The sequence below is a fragment of the Pinus tabuliformis genome, chromosome 9 (genome assembly GCF_031772625.1).
Source record: "Pinus tabuliformis cultivar Carrire ecotype Pingquan chromosome 9, CPIR1, whole genome shotgun sequence".
NCBI lineage: Eukaryota > Viridiplantae > Streptophyta > Pinopsida > Pinales > Pinaceae > Pinus > Pinus tabuliformis.
In genome coordinates, this window is record NC_142307.1 from 746,445,971 (window position 1) to 746,460,232 (window position 14,262).

A 14,262-nucleotide genomic window follows, 5' to 3' on the forward strand; every position below is an offset into this window, starting at 1 on the left:
CACCTAAAATTTTGAAGTTTAACAACTATAACTTGGATTTACAAAAATCTTTGCCGGATTTTCTCCAAATATGATTGGGATCCTTAGACTAAGAGAATTTTTTTAATAAAATATAATTAAAATATTTTTTATTTATAGTTAAAATATATAATATTTTTTTATTATATATTTTTTTATAAAAATTAATTAAAATAATTTTGTTATTTATAATTAAAATATATAATTGTGTTATAAAAAACAATTATATATTATTTTAAAAAGCATTATAACCATTAAAATTATTTAAAATTATTTTATTAAAAAAATTATAATAATGCAATATTTAATAGGGAATAAACTACTTTATTAGCCATTTAACTGTTTGATAACCTAAAGCATTATATCCATTAAAATGATTTAAGATTATTTTATTAAAAAAATTATAATAATGCAATATTTAATAGGGAATAAATTGTTTTATTAACCATTCAACTTCTTAGTAACCTACTCATAAGGAGAACTTTCTAGCTATTTTTTTTAGATATTTCAATTAAAATTTTAAAATAATATAAATTATTAATTAAAAAATAATTTAAATTATATCTATATATATATATATAAACGTGAGTTTACCCCTTCTTTATAATTATAAATAAGGTAATATTTTGTATATTTATGCATGCACCTCCTTGAAAGATTATCTAGTAAACCTTGAGCCTTTATGTACAAATTTACCAACTTACAGTACCCAATAGAACCATCTATGGACATACAGCCAAATTTAAGCACACAAATCATGGGGCAGTACCATTTGATACGTCTTTTTGGACGGTTAAACTCTTTTACATAATGTAGGGCTGCAAATGCCTTCCAATGTCAAAATTAGAATTGTCTAGAAACATGAATATGCTGAATGAAGTCATGGTTTGCAATGAATAGCACTTCCTTCGGAGAAGTGTCTGTCTTTATAGGGTACTTTGCTACTGCCACAAAAAGTAAAGTAACTTTAATCAGATATATATATCATTTCACATATCATGCATTTATCCTCTTACACAAAGATGCCATGTGTCATATCAGTATACTTGTGTTTGAATATCCAAAGTCCACAGTCCTTTATGTTCACAGTAAATTGTTACTGATCCCTGCCATTTTTTATTCACAGCACATTCTGACTTTAGTTAGATAGATACTAAATAGCCCAGGACAGGACACGAGCTTCTTCTGTTTACATTACATCATCACAGGTACCTTCCATGTTCAGCACCTTCTGACTTCTGATAGATACCACATAGCCCAGGACTGGAGCTTCATATTTTTTTCAAATTAATGACCTTACAAATTACCCACCTTCATATGGATAGATTTATATGATATTGAATTAGAGCAATATGGGGCTATGAAAATGGTTATATATTCAAAGACAGTGGGATCATGCCTTTCCTGCCATTTGTCATATCATGCACCCTTCTTCTGATCATGAAGTCCACAACCCTTTTTGTTTACAGTACATCATCACAGATACGTGCCATCTTTTTATTTACAGCACATTCTGACTTTGGCTGTGTTAAAGAGGCCAAGGACATGAGGTTCTTATTTTTCCAAATTGATGACCTCACAAAATACCTACCTTCATATGAAGACATTGACAACGTAGTCTAAACAGGTGAAGATTTAGCTGGGAAAATAATGGTTATATTTGGGGAATTTTTTTGAAATTAGGTTACAGCAGTCAAATTTCAGAGTTTTAAGTGTTCCAAGCGTTTTTGAAAGTTTTGAAAAGTCTTAGTTGATGTTTTATTTTAACAATAGGTAAGTATGGCAATGGTTATCAGAATATTTGTATTCAAAAGCAAGGGGGTGGCCATGGCTATCAGAATTTTTATATCCAAAAGCAAGGGGATCTTAAGGGATTTATGTGTTTTTTAATATATTGACAACTTAGTCTAAAGAAGTAAAGAAATGAAGATTTAGCTGAGAAAATAACGATTATATTTGAGAAATTTTTTTGAAATCTAGGTTACCCAGTGAAATTTAAAACTGTTTTAAGTGTTCCAAAAGTTTTTAAAGGTTTTGAAAAGTCTTAATTGATATTTTATTTTGCCAATATGAAAATATGGCAATGGCTATCAGAATTTTTGTATTCATAAGGCAAGGGGATCTCAAGGGATTTATGTGTTTTTGTAATATTTTAAAGCCAGCAGTATCTTCTCCTTTTATTCCTCACCGATGTTGAAGTCTCATTTTACAAGCAATCAAAGTCTTAAATGTGTCTACACTTTAAGTAGCAAATCCCGGTGGGTCTGGGATTTGGAGATTCCATGAGTTTTTTATCTAAAGGTCTACGGCCTAGGATTCCTTCAATTGTTCTTCTTGCAAATAAGACAATCTTGAAGTGTGGGGATAGGTAATAGGAGTAGGTTTGCAGGTACAGGATACCCTGGCACTATTAAACAAGTTAGGGTACAGAGTCTCAAAGCAAATTCGCCCGTTCATGCACATATCGTTATTATGGAATAGTTTTTCTTCTGAGTACGTAGAAAGAAGCCAAAAGCTTAACAATTATAATGTGGGCAGGTGGTACGAACAAATATGATTGGGAAGAGTAGATGCTTTGTTAGTATTCTTATGATTATTGTCATGATTTATCAATCATATCGATTTTTGAGCTCAGTAATTATCAGATTAAGGAGGGTTAGATTTTAGTCCAATCTTATGCAAGCTATGCACAATGCTACTAACTTCCAGCGCCTCGTTTATGCTTCCTCGTGTGACAATTGTTCTTCAAATCCTCCTGCTTGTTACTGTTGTATGTGCCCATGAAATATCAGGGTCGGTATTGGGTAAAGGTATGGCTACAGCCTACAAATATCGCAACACTTGGGTTTTCAATTATTATTTTTTTGCTGGTTTAAGATCAATCTTATCAACTTTTGCTTACTATTTATGGAAGGAGGAATGGATTATCTTTCTGCAAGATGGAGCTCTAGGGAATTTATATCTCCTGTAAATGATACCAACACTTACAGAACTCTGCGCCATCGGGTAATAAATCAACTCAAACTAGTGTCATACTTTCCCATTTGTTTTTACTGCTTCTTTCAAGAAACTTATTTAAGATAGTTGAATTTTCCTGTTGTGGTTCAAGATTTTTGTCACAGTGAGTTGAATATATGGATGCGCCACATGATGTTATAGGCATAAAACTTGGTAAAAATAACATAGTTTTAAAATCTAGGTTTAATAATTTGATCAGATTACAAGGTTTTGGTATCTATTATTTATAGTTTAATATTTTGTTTTGATAATGAATCACACTGGAAAGTTTCCATTCCTATTCCAAATTATTGGAAAAGGAAAAAATAATATCATTATGATAGATCGAAAAGATAATTTCAAATCAATTCTAATCATATAAACCTTAATTCTGAAAATTTGATATCCTTACTAGATTGGGGATGAGAGAAAAGAGAACAGTGCATTTCATCTCTTAGAGCTTATCTGAAATAATTTTCCATTTTAGCAGAGCCTTTTTGTAACAGCATATAACTTGTTTTTTTAACCTGCAAGCTCAGATATGTAAATCTATATTTGCCATTCAAGATCTTTACGCACAAGTTGTTGAAACTTCAGTGTCTCCTCTGTTAACAACATGTCTAAACCTCTGCCTGAAGAAAGATTAAGAAACTTTCTTCAAATAATAGCCATAGCATGATGATTGATACATCTATCTGCTCTCAGAGAAGGCACGTGCTGTGCAGTTTGGGTTGGGCAGATTTTTCTCGCCTCTTGTTTATAAAATCCTTAAGTCTCGAGAAAAAAATTCAAGATAATAGCGACATTTGCCCAGACATATTATCATCTCACATCTATTTAAAAACATTAGGCTGTGCTACTCATTAGGATATATGGATTTTTTTTTGAAGTGTGGTTTAATATATCAATCTGATACTACTAATTAATCATTTCGAGGAATAATATTTATCTATTATTTCTTGGAATCAAGGTAAATAATTTCTTTATTATAATTTAAATTTCAAATTAAGATAGCCAAAAAACCAGCAAATCTTCCCCACCATACTACTACACTCACTTGACTAATTAGGTTATATAAACATATTTTAACCATCATGATAGAGCAATACATTAATCATGATCCATCTTTATTATGTGATCATAATCCATCAGATTCAGGGTATTTAACTGGAGCAAAATGGTATGGAACAAAGTCAACTTTGTGCTATCTATAAGTAGAATGTTGGAATATACAATTAACATATAGTGAGTGGTTGAGAGGGTTTAATGATAATTTCTCTACTAAATTTCAGTTTTAATGTATAGACTATAATGTAATATTTAATGTATATACTTAACTTTTCCTAGGATTTCGTATCTTATTTAAAAAACTGAGTGACTTTGCTCTATACACAAAATTAAATATTGAAATCTACAATCAACATAAACTCTTATCAACTCAAAAGAATTGTAAACTCTGTGTACCTCCTCCTGAATAGAGTTGCAGAATCCTTTATACCTCCTCACAAAATAAAACGACGTAGCTAAATCTGTTAATTAATTGATGAGGACGATTACGAAACTTTCTTTCAAGACTAGCCAGATCTCTTAATTAATTGCCTCAGCATCTACCTGAGGAGGACGACGGAACTTTCTTTCAAAAGCTACACATAGTATGATAGTCCTGATGATATGTCGATAGAACTGATGTTTCTTTTTTTGATAGCACTGATGTCTCTTTTTTTGATGGTTAGATTAGTCTGTAATTTATATAAGGATGTTTGCACGAACTTTTAGCTGATTCTATTATTTAGGTGGATAATTTTTTTTGCTAAATTAAAAATTACATAATATTTGGAAAATATTTGAACGAATCTAGAGCTGAGTCTATTATTCTGGTGGATAATTCTTTTTGCTTTTATATATTATTAATTAGATTAGAAATTACTTAATATTCGGAAAACTTTATAGAAATAAAGAAAGATCAGATTTTCAAAATATTCTAAAATTTGGTTAAAACCAAATTATATAAGTCCAAGCTCTACAGTCTGGGTAGGGACTTGTCCTTACTTCTTTGTCTCTAAACATTTTCAAGCTCCCAGACAGATAAGAACGACACACGTTTCCATTTTCTTGTTATAATCATTATCACATATAGGTGATTAATATACAAGTGTAAAGATATACTGGCATACAGCAATCTTTTTAGTAGTAGTTTTTTTAAAGAAAGCGTATCATTAAAATTGAAAGTTGGACGTTGAACATTTCAGAGAAAAGTGACACTCAAACTCCAAGATACAGAATATTCATACTCACATTTCTATGTTTTTTATTTTTTATTTATTTTTATAATTATTATGGGTTTAAGACATAGTGTAAAGCATAGTTACTAAGTTGAAAGTTTGAATTCGGATTTGAACTCTAATTAGAGAGGATACCATAAAAATTTGAATGAAACATTTTCAATTTTAAAAAAGAAAATGGATAGTATATTTTTAAATATTTTTGGTTATCTGGTTTCTATTTTATTTTGAATTTTAAGTAACTTTTGATGATATATAATAAAATTTTTTCTCAATCAAATCTTCAAAAATATATCTATATAAAATCTTTTCCTATCTAAAATATTGATATTCAAATTTATTTTATACAAATATATATATATATATATATATGAAAAATGAAATTTTATAATTTCACAAATACTTCCATTTCTTCTCTGTAAGCTGGAAAAATCGAGCAAGAAAATAAGATTTAGCCTCAGCATCAATGCTCGTAACTCTACTTAACGACTTCCCTATACAGAAACGCCAAGGGTTCTTACGCTAAGACTTATAAACTATAATTTTATAAGTCTGAATTGCTATAATATTATAACAAGATTTATAAAACATAATTTTAAACAAGTTTATGTTAGTTAAGTAGTATATATTTGTTATTTGTTATATAGAGTTTTTAGAATTTTAATTTAATTATTTATAATTATTAAATAGATGATAAAGCTTTAATTTATATATAATATTTTTAGTAGTTCTCGTACTTTAAAAATTCTGATTTATATCAAAAGTATTTATATCATATAAACTTGAGTTATGATATTAGATTATGATATTATTATAAATCTTATTTATAAGTTAAAAATATCAATGATAAACTAAAGTTGAATATAAAATTACATGTTATTTTAAATATATAATTGTTGTAGCGATATATTAATTTGTTTATAATTTATAATATGTATAATAATTTAAAATATAATTATATTGTAGTTAATTTTTATGATTTTAATATTATGAAATATATTATTAATTAAGTATTTTAATTTTTATAGACATTTATCAATTACATTAATTAATTAATATATAAAAGCTCCTTTTCATTTTAGTTTTAAATTTGTGATTTTTTAATAACAAATGAATATTGTTAACCATAAAACTTATTTAAAATTTCTAGTAATACCTCTAACTCAATAGTAAAGAAAAATATATAATAGAACAATAATCTTTTTTTATTGTACATAGCTTCATTGAGCTCAATGTTAAAGTTCAATGGAAAATGTTAATAAAATAAGTGTTAGATAAAAATATTTAATGATATATTTTGATTTATTGAAATGTAATTTTGTGTTATTATTTAAAATATATTTAAATACATTATTATTTTATTCAAATATATGAAATTTACCATTTATAAAAATATAGATATATAGTAAATTAGTAATATAATTTGAATTATTATTAAAATATTTATATTTATATATTTAACAATATTTTGTGTTAATTAAATATATACACTATTACTAATAAGGTATCTAATTTGATAATTAATATTAGTGATATTTTAATAATTAGAATGGTTTGGAATAAGTTTTATTTTTTTATTTACTAATATTTAATATTAAAGAGATATTGATTTAAAAAATGAATTAATATTAAATTTCATTTAAGAGCATGTGTTTCTTCTTAAAATGTTATATGTTCAAAACAAAAAAGGTAAAATAGATATGCCTTGGTAAACAAAATAAATGATTGATGACACAGATTCAAAATCAAAATATATATACCTTGGTAAACGAAATAAATAACCAAAGCAATAGAATATATATACATTGATAAGCAAAATAAGTAGCTAAAATAAATGTTTTTTTTAGCAACATGCTGTTGATTTTTCAAACTGCTGGTTTTCAAAACTGGAAAACGCTCATATGTTTTCTGTTCCCGGGAAAACATAATGATACTTTAATGGAAAAAATCCAAATTTAATGGATACTCTTTTTTTTTGGATGTAAAGTCACATGCACGCAGAACAGAACATTGGTAGATGGATATTGCGTCAATAATTGAAGATCCTCTGTACGTATGAGTGGATGCATATCTTTGCTGTATTGTACTTTATTTCACGTACCATTATCACACATTAATAACTCCATTGTCTGTGAGAATTTCAAATTAAAATCCAGCAAGAAATGAATAATATTGGTATATAATAAAATAAGCTGATTTTTTCAGAATAGATAGATGTTGTTTTGTAGAAGTAGTTAATATTAGAAGCTGTTAGTGGACATAATTAGTAGAGATCTATTTTAAATACTGATCAATATGAGTCCGGAAAAATCTAATTTTTTCAATCGTAAATTTTTTTATGAGCTGATATTATTTCAATATTTTGTATAGTTATTTTCTTTTAGATTTTAGATTTTTATATTTTAACATATATGAATAAAATTTTAATTTTAATGACCACGACATCTTTACACATTATATAGACTGTACAATAAGCCTCTCTCACTCAACTATTACCAACTTAATACAATAAACTACATTAAAATTGATACATATATTTGCTGTATTGTACTTTATTTCACTTTCCATTATCACAGATTTATAACTCCATTGTCTGTGAAAATTTTATGTTAAAATCTAGCAAAAGATGAATTATATTGATTTCTTAAAGTAACAGATAAATATTGTTAGTAGACCTAATAAAATCGTAAATCAAAATCAATAATTTATTTTTTAGGTCCGATAGACCATTGTTTGGTCTCAACAGAAAGATTAATCACCACCGTCATCATCAATAAACTACATTTAAAAAATAATAGACATTATAATTCTCAAAAAACTATATGATATCCATAAAGTAAAATGCTTGTTAATCCTGTCGATTTGATGTGCAGAAAATTCTAAATGTTGTGAGAGTAAGCAAAGTGGATGTTGATCTCACAGATAAAAGCCATGGAGGATTCCGAAAGCCTACAGGAAAAAATAGTGGCATTACCGGTCAACCACTCGTCCAAAAGCTGCACAACGTCCCCTCCGGCCCGAATCCAATAGGCAACTTTGATCCACGGGCGCAGATTAATGGCATCGGTGCTCCTGCTCGGCATTAATCTCACTTCGCCTAATAGCAAGTAATAAATTTTCATGAAAGAGTTGAGATAGGGTACAGTGTTCACGTGTACTGGATCGAAGCAGATTTTATACAGGAGAGTAAAAACAAAAACAACCGGCCAAAACTCCGAGTTAATAGTTCTTCAGAATGACATTGTGGAGACAGATACATGCACTGAATCGACGGTATGGATGATAATTAGCCAAATGGTTTTTTATAAATCAGCGACTGTTTTGTATTATGCGACTAAGAATCTTACAGGTTTCATATAGCTACAGAACACCCAAAATATGCTTGGTGTACGTCTAGATCAATCATTTCGTTACCAAAATGGTAATGTCAATTTATGATGTGACAGTGTTTAAATTATTAGAAGACGGTTATACTTTTTAAATACAAATTTAAATAAATACTTTTATGAGAAAAATCTCATACATATATCTAGTAAGAAAACCCCATTGAGCCATCCAGCGGCTGGGACAATAATTTCTAAATGTTATTTATGAATGTCAGTCAACAAAACCTTTAATAAGGAATTTATCCAAAAAAAATTCTAGCTTGAAATAATATGTAAAATTCTACCTTGAAATAATATGTTGATGGTTTGTAAGGGAGTAGTTGTCACTTTTGCTAAATTCTAAAGATATTGGATTACTAACATGTTTTTTTATGAGGAAAAAGACAAACTTTTATTCACACACAAAATAATTTTAGAGTATATAAATTTAATTTCTTATTTTATAATGTGATATATATAATTTTATATTTTTTGATATTTATAAAATTTAAAGTTGATGGGGTTTAGAATAAATGGTGATTGGGTGTATTATTAAGTTATTCCGTAATGTGAAGGTTACTTTTCTAAATTCTATGAGAAAAAATCAAGTTATGTTAAAAGCTAGTGTGATCTAGATCTCAAATTCTCAACTCACTAATCAAACTTGATATAATCTATAATAAACTCAAACCACTTAACAAACAATAAAAATTAAAAAATAAATAAATAAATAAATATTTACTTTCTTACCATTTAAATTTCAAATAATTATATAAAATTTAAATTTTATATATTCGTAATATGATATATTTTCATATATTTTATTAACATTTCCAATTTAAATTTGTTAAATTTTATTCATTAATCTTTTAGTTGATACAACCGCTCTTTTAGATTTGAAATTTTGCATTTTTATGTTTCAATTGATTTATCCATGTGATTTGTCAAATAAGATTAATATATACTTGTTTGTCTTCTTCTTTGCCATACAAATAGTGAAATGGAAAATAATCAAATATATATTAAAACAACTGAATGAAAAAGTGAATTTATTTCATAAAAACATAAATTTTATATTTTAGTGTTCCTATATAAATAGTTGAATGAAAAATAATCAAATATAAAAAATAAAATTAATGAAAAAATGAATTTATTTCTTAAAATCTGTAAGACTAGAGGTAACTCCTCAAATCAAAACTCATATATTCATTCAGGTTGTTCATTATTATATACAAGAGGGAGTGACTATTCGGTTCATCTTCGGATGACTCTCTATCTTCTCTATTATTTATTTACATTAATTACAACTGTACACCCAATCCCTCTGATTAGGTGTCAACATTCCTCCCCTTAATCTAAAGGGATGTTGGTGAGTCCAAGCATCGTTCTGAATCTTTCAAGCTTTTCTCTTCCAAGTGCTTTGGCGAAGATGTCTGCAATTCGCTCATTAGTGGAACAATGGCGGAGATGGATTGTTTTGGCCTCAACATGATGTCGAATCAGATGATATTTAGTATTGATGTGCTTTGTTCGATCATGGAACTTTGGGTTCTTGGCCAACTTTATTGCAGAGGTATTGTCAATCATGATTGGAGTTGATTGTACTTGTTTTATCTGCAAATGTTCAAGAATTTTCCTGAGCCACACAATTTCTTTTGTTGCCTCAGCTGCTGCCGCATATTTTGCCTTTGTTGTGGAATCTGTTGGAACTGTTTGTTTGCATGATCTCTAGGAGACAGCTCCTAATCCAAGAATCATAGCATAACCTAAAGTAGATACCCCAGTTTCTTTGTCTCCATCGAAGTCTGAATCAGAGTATCCAATCAAGCTGAAGTCGCCCACCTATGTATACTTGATTCAAAGTCTTGAGTTCCCTTCAAGTACTTTAGAACTCTTTTTGCAGCAAACCAATGTCCCTCACAAGGCTTTTGCATAAATCTGGAGAGGATTCCAATAGCAAACGAAATGTCTGGTCTGGTAGTAGTTAGGTAGTTGAGACTTCCTACAAGCTATCTATACTTTGTTGCATCCTAAAATTCTTTTCCTTCAATGGATGTGAGCTTTAGGTTTTGTTCCATTGGAGTAGTCAAAGGATTGCATTCAATCATGCCAAACCTATTCAACAAATCTCCAATGTACTTCTTTTGAGAAAGGAATATGGACTTCGGATGTTGAGTTACTTCAATACCAAGATAGTAATGAACATAGCCCAAATCAGTCATTTCAAAATATTTCTTGAATTCCTTCTTTATGGATGCAATGTAGCTTTCATTGTTCCCTATCATCAAAAGATCATCTACATATACCACAAGATATACAACTGCTTTGCCAACTTTCTTGACAAACAAAGTTGCATCATCAAAATCATAATGTTTGAAATTCAGTTTCAGAAGATACTCAATCAGTTTTTCATACCAAGCTTGTGGTGCTTGTTTGAGGCCATACAAAGATTTCACAAGTTTGCATACTTTATGTTCATGTCCTTCCACAACAAATCCTTCAGGCTGGGACATAAAAATATTTTCTTTTAGATCTCCATTCAAGAAAGCAGTTTTTACATCCATTTGATGAACCTTTCCAACCGTTCTGAGATGCTAGGGCAAAGAGTGTCCGGATGGTAGCCCATTTTGCTGTGGGGGAAAAAGTTTCCTCATAATCAACCCCTTCCTTCTGTGCAAAACCTTTTGCCACAAGCCTGGCTTTGTGCTTTTCAAGTGAGCCATCAGCTTTATACTTGTTCTTGTAGACCCACTTGTAGCCAATTGGTTTAGTTCCCAATGGAGGATTAATCAGCTTCCAAGTGCCATTCTTTATCAGGGCATCATATTCCTTTTGCATTGCTTCTCTCCATTCATCATGAGAAGCAGCTTCTTTGAAGGAAGTTGGTTCAAAATCTGTAGACAAATTGAATTCACAATCATAAGAAACATCCATATCAACAGGTGAATTAGAGTCATCTACATTACCTCCATTTTTCCAGTTTGAATTTCTAGTTCCTGTCTTTCCAACCTCATCAGGATGAACACTTTCAAGTGTCTTTGTTAGCCACTTTGGGGGACCTTTCTCAAATGGTCCAGGCTGCTCCGTTGATTGAGTTGGGACTGAATCAAGATTGAGTCTCCCAATTTTGTCAATCACATCACTCAAAGTATCATCCATTGTTGGAGTTTCATGTAGGGGAGAGAGTGCTTCAGAAGAAGATTCCACAGATTAATCTAGTATAGGAATTACCCTTCAAGATGTGGAATCTAATTATCAAATTCTTGAAATGATTTTTCATTTGTGAATCTATCCAAGTGATCAAGTTGCCTTTCAACAACATTGTTAGTTTTGGATGATTCAAGAAAGATTACATCTCTAGATATAACAAACTTTTTGTTGACTTCATCATAGAGACGGTATGATTTGGAAGTGTTTGAATACCCCAGGAAGATACACTTACGACTTCTTGCACCAAGTTTGTTTCAATGTGCCTTTGGTATCAAGGCATAACAGGTGGAACCAAAGACCCTAAGATGCTTTACCGAAGGAATGTGCCCATACCACATTTCATAAGGAGTCTTGTTTCTGATAGCATTAGATGGACATATATATACAACACATAGAACTGCATCAGCCCAAAACATCATTTTTACATTTTTGAAGAACAACATGGAGCGTACCATATTTAAGATTGTCCTATTCATTCTTTCAGCTATTCCATTCTGTTGGGGGAAATAGTTGTTTGATGTTTGATCCCATGTTGGCGAAGATAGTTTTCAAATTCATTTGAAGTGTATTCATTTCCATTATCAGTGCGAATAGAGCCAATATGAGATTGTGCATCATTTTCAATCCATGTATGAAAGTTATTGAATGTTTGAAAAGCATCAGATTTGTTCTTCAATAAATAAACCCAACACATTCTAGTGTAGTCATCAATGAATGTCATCATATATTTATTTCCATTTGCAGAAGAGAGAGGCATTGGACCACATAAATCTGAATGAATGAGTTCAAGTTTTCTATGTGCTCTGGAGTGTGAATCATGAAAGGACTGTTTGCTATGCTTTCCTATAATGCAAGCATCACATTGCTTAAGCTTCCTAGGAATTGTAGGCAAACCAGTAACACCAATTTTCTTCAACAAGTGGAGGTTATCATAGTTCAAATATCCAAATCTAGCATGCCATAATAAACTTGATGGAAGTGTACCTTCTTCATAATGAGAATTATATGAGAAATTTTGTGTACAAGCACAAGTACCTTGCAGCTTGAGAAGCCTTTCTTCTTCTATCCCTGTCATGACAAGTGAGTGGTTAGATGCTTTTCTCACCTCAAGCTTGCCATCAAACATATGAATGGAGTGACCTTGCTAGTGGATGTGGACCAAGGACAACAAGTTTCTCCTCAGCTGTGGGAGATATAGAACATGGTGTAGAAGAAAGTCTAAAAGACCAGGCAATTTAAGCCTGATTGTGCCAAGCCCTGATGGCTTGAGTTTTGATTGGTTTGCAAAGTATACTGCTCCATCAACATTGTCAGTAAATTCTTCAAAAAAATCTTTTCTAAAAGTCATGTGGCAAGTTGCTCCTGAATCAAGCAACCAATAATTTTTTGAAGAAGCAAATGAATCATTAAATAAGTCTTCATTTACTCCAATATTACATTGTGCCACAACATAATGAGCAGATTTAGGTGCTTTACCTTTGTCTGTGTCATTAGTTTTACCTTTGGGTTGGTTTCTTTTCTGCTCAATTTTGTCCCAAGGTAAATTGCATGTGGAGGCATCATGTGATCCATCTCTTTTGCAACATATGCAGTGAAAATCTGACTTTTCTCCTTGAGAGTGTTTGCCCCCCTGCCTCTGAAATATCTTCCTCTTCCTCTTCGACCACCTCTTCCTTTGGAAGAATCTTGGGCAAGATTCTTTTCTTTATGAGCAAGGCACACAGCCTCTTCAGAAGATTCAGGGGTTGTCTTCTTTCCAAAAGCTTTCTCTCTTTCAACAAATTTTTTTACAAGAGAGTCAAAGGTAATATCTTTGAGATTTCCATTTTCTTGCAATGACTCAAGATAATTGGAGTAAGTAGGATAAAGTGCCTTGAGAAAAGCGATCAGAGGAATATCCAATTCAACCTTAGTGACTTTGATATCATGCATTATAGATTTTACTTCGGATGCAAGAGCAAGAGGATCATTATTTTGTAATTCAAGGGTGAAGAGTTTAATCCTGAGTTGAACAACCTCAAGTGCATAGTGTGAGTCATAGAGTTCCTTCAGCTTTTGTAAAGCTTCAAAAGCATTTGAAAATGGTGAAATATGTCAAATCACTTCTTCTCTTATGGATGTTGCAATCAACGCATAGGCCTCGTTGTTCTTATTTTCCCAAATTGTGAGCTCCTTGTCTAAGATAGGTTGTTTTTGCGCTTTGTCTCCTTCTCCAATACACACTCCTTTCCATAGCTCATTAAAGATGAGAGTGTGTTTTATCTTCCGAGACCACTCAGGATAGTTCTCCTTGCCAGTGAGAACTATTCCCACAATAGATATGATTGAATGCATATCATTATACCAACAGCGTTATACCAACAACATTCAACCTGGTATCTCCTTCTTTC

At 30.4% G+C, this 14,262-nt stretch overlaps 1 protein-coding gene across 1 annotated transcript; it reads left to right on the top strand.

Moving 5' to 3' along the window:
* The first annotated feature begins 2,471 nt into the window (after nucleotides 1–2,471).
* Nucleotides 2,472–8,823, top strand: LOC149150862 (uncharacterized). The gene is made up of 3 exons (XM_089441628.1): nucleotides 2,472–2,828; nucleotides 2,933–3,024; nucleotides 8,171–8,823. The coding sequence occupies exons 1-3, from the start codon at nucleotides 2,711–2,713 to the stop codon at nucleotides 8,381–8,383; spliced, it is 423 nt and encodes a 140-aa protein (XP_089297754.1). The 5' UTR covers nucleotides 2,472–2,710; the 3' UTR covers nucleotides 8,384–8,823.
* Nucleotides 8,824–14,262: the final 5,439 nt, after the last annotated feature.

Bases quoted from the DNA above. Each gene is read 5' to 3' on its own strand.
- LOC149150862 (XM_089441628.1), top strand. From the start codon at position 2,711: ATGCTACTAACTTCCAGCGCCTCGTTTATGCTTCCTCGTGTGACAATT. The intron at 2,829-2,932 runs GTATGGCTACAG...TATTTATGGAAG, and splicing joins AGGGTCGGTATTGGGTAAAG to GAGGAATGGATTATCTTTCT. The intron at 3,025-8,170 runs GTAATAAATCAA...TTTGATGTGCAG, and splicing joins ACAGAACTCTGCGCCATCGG to AAAATTCTAAATGTTGTGAG.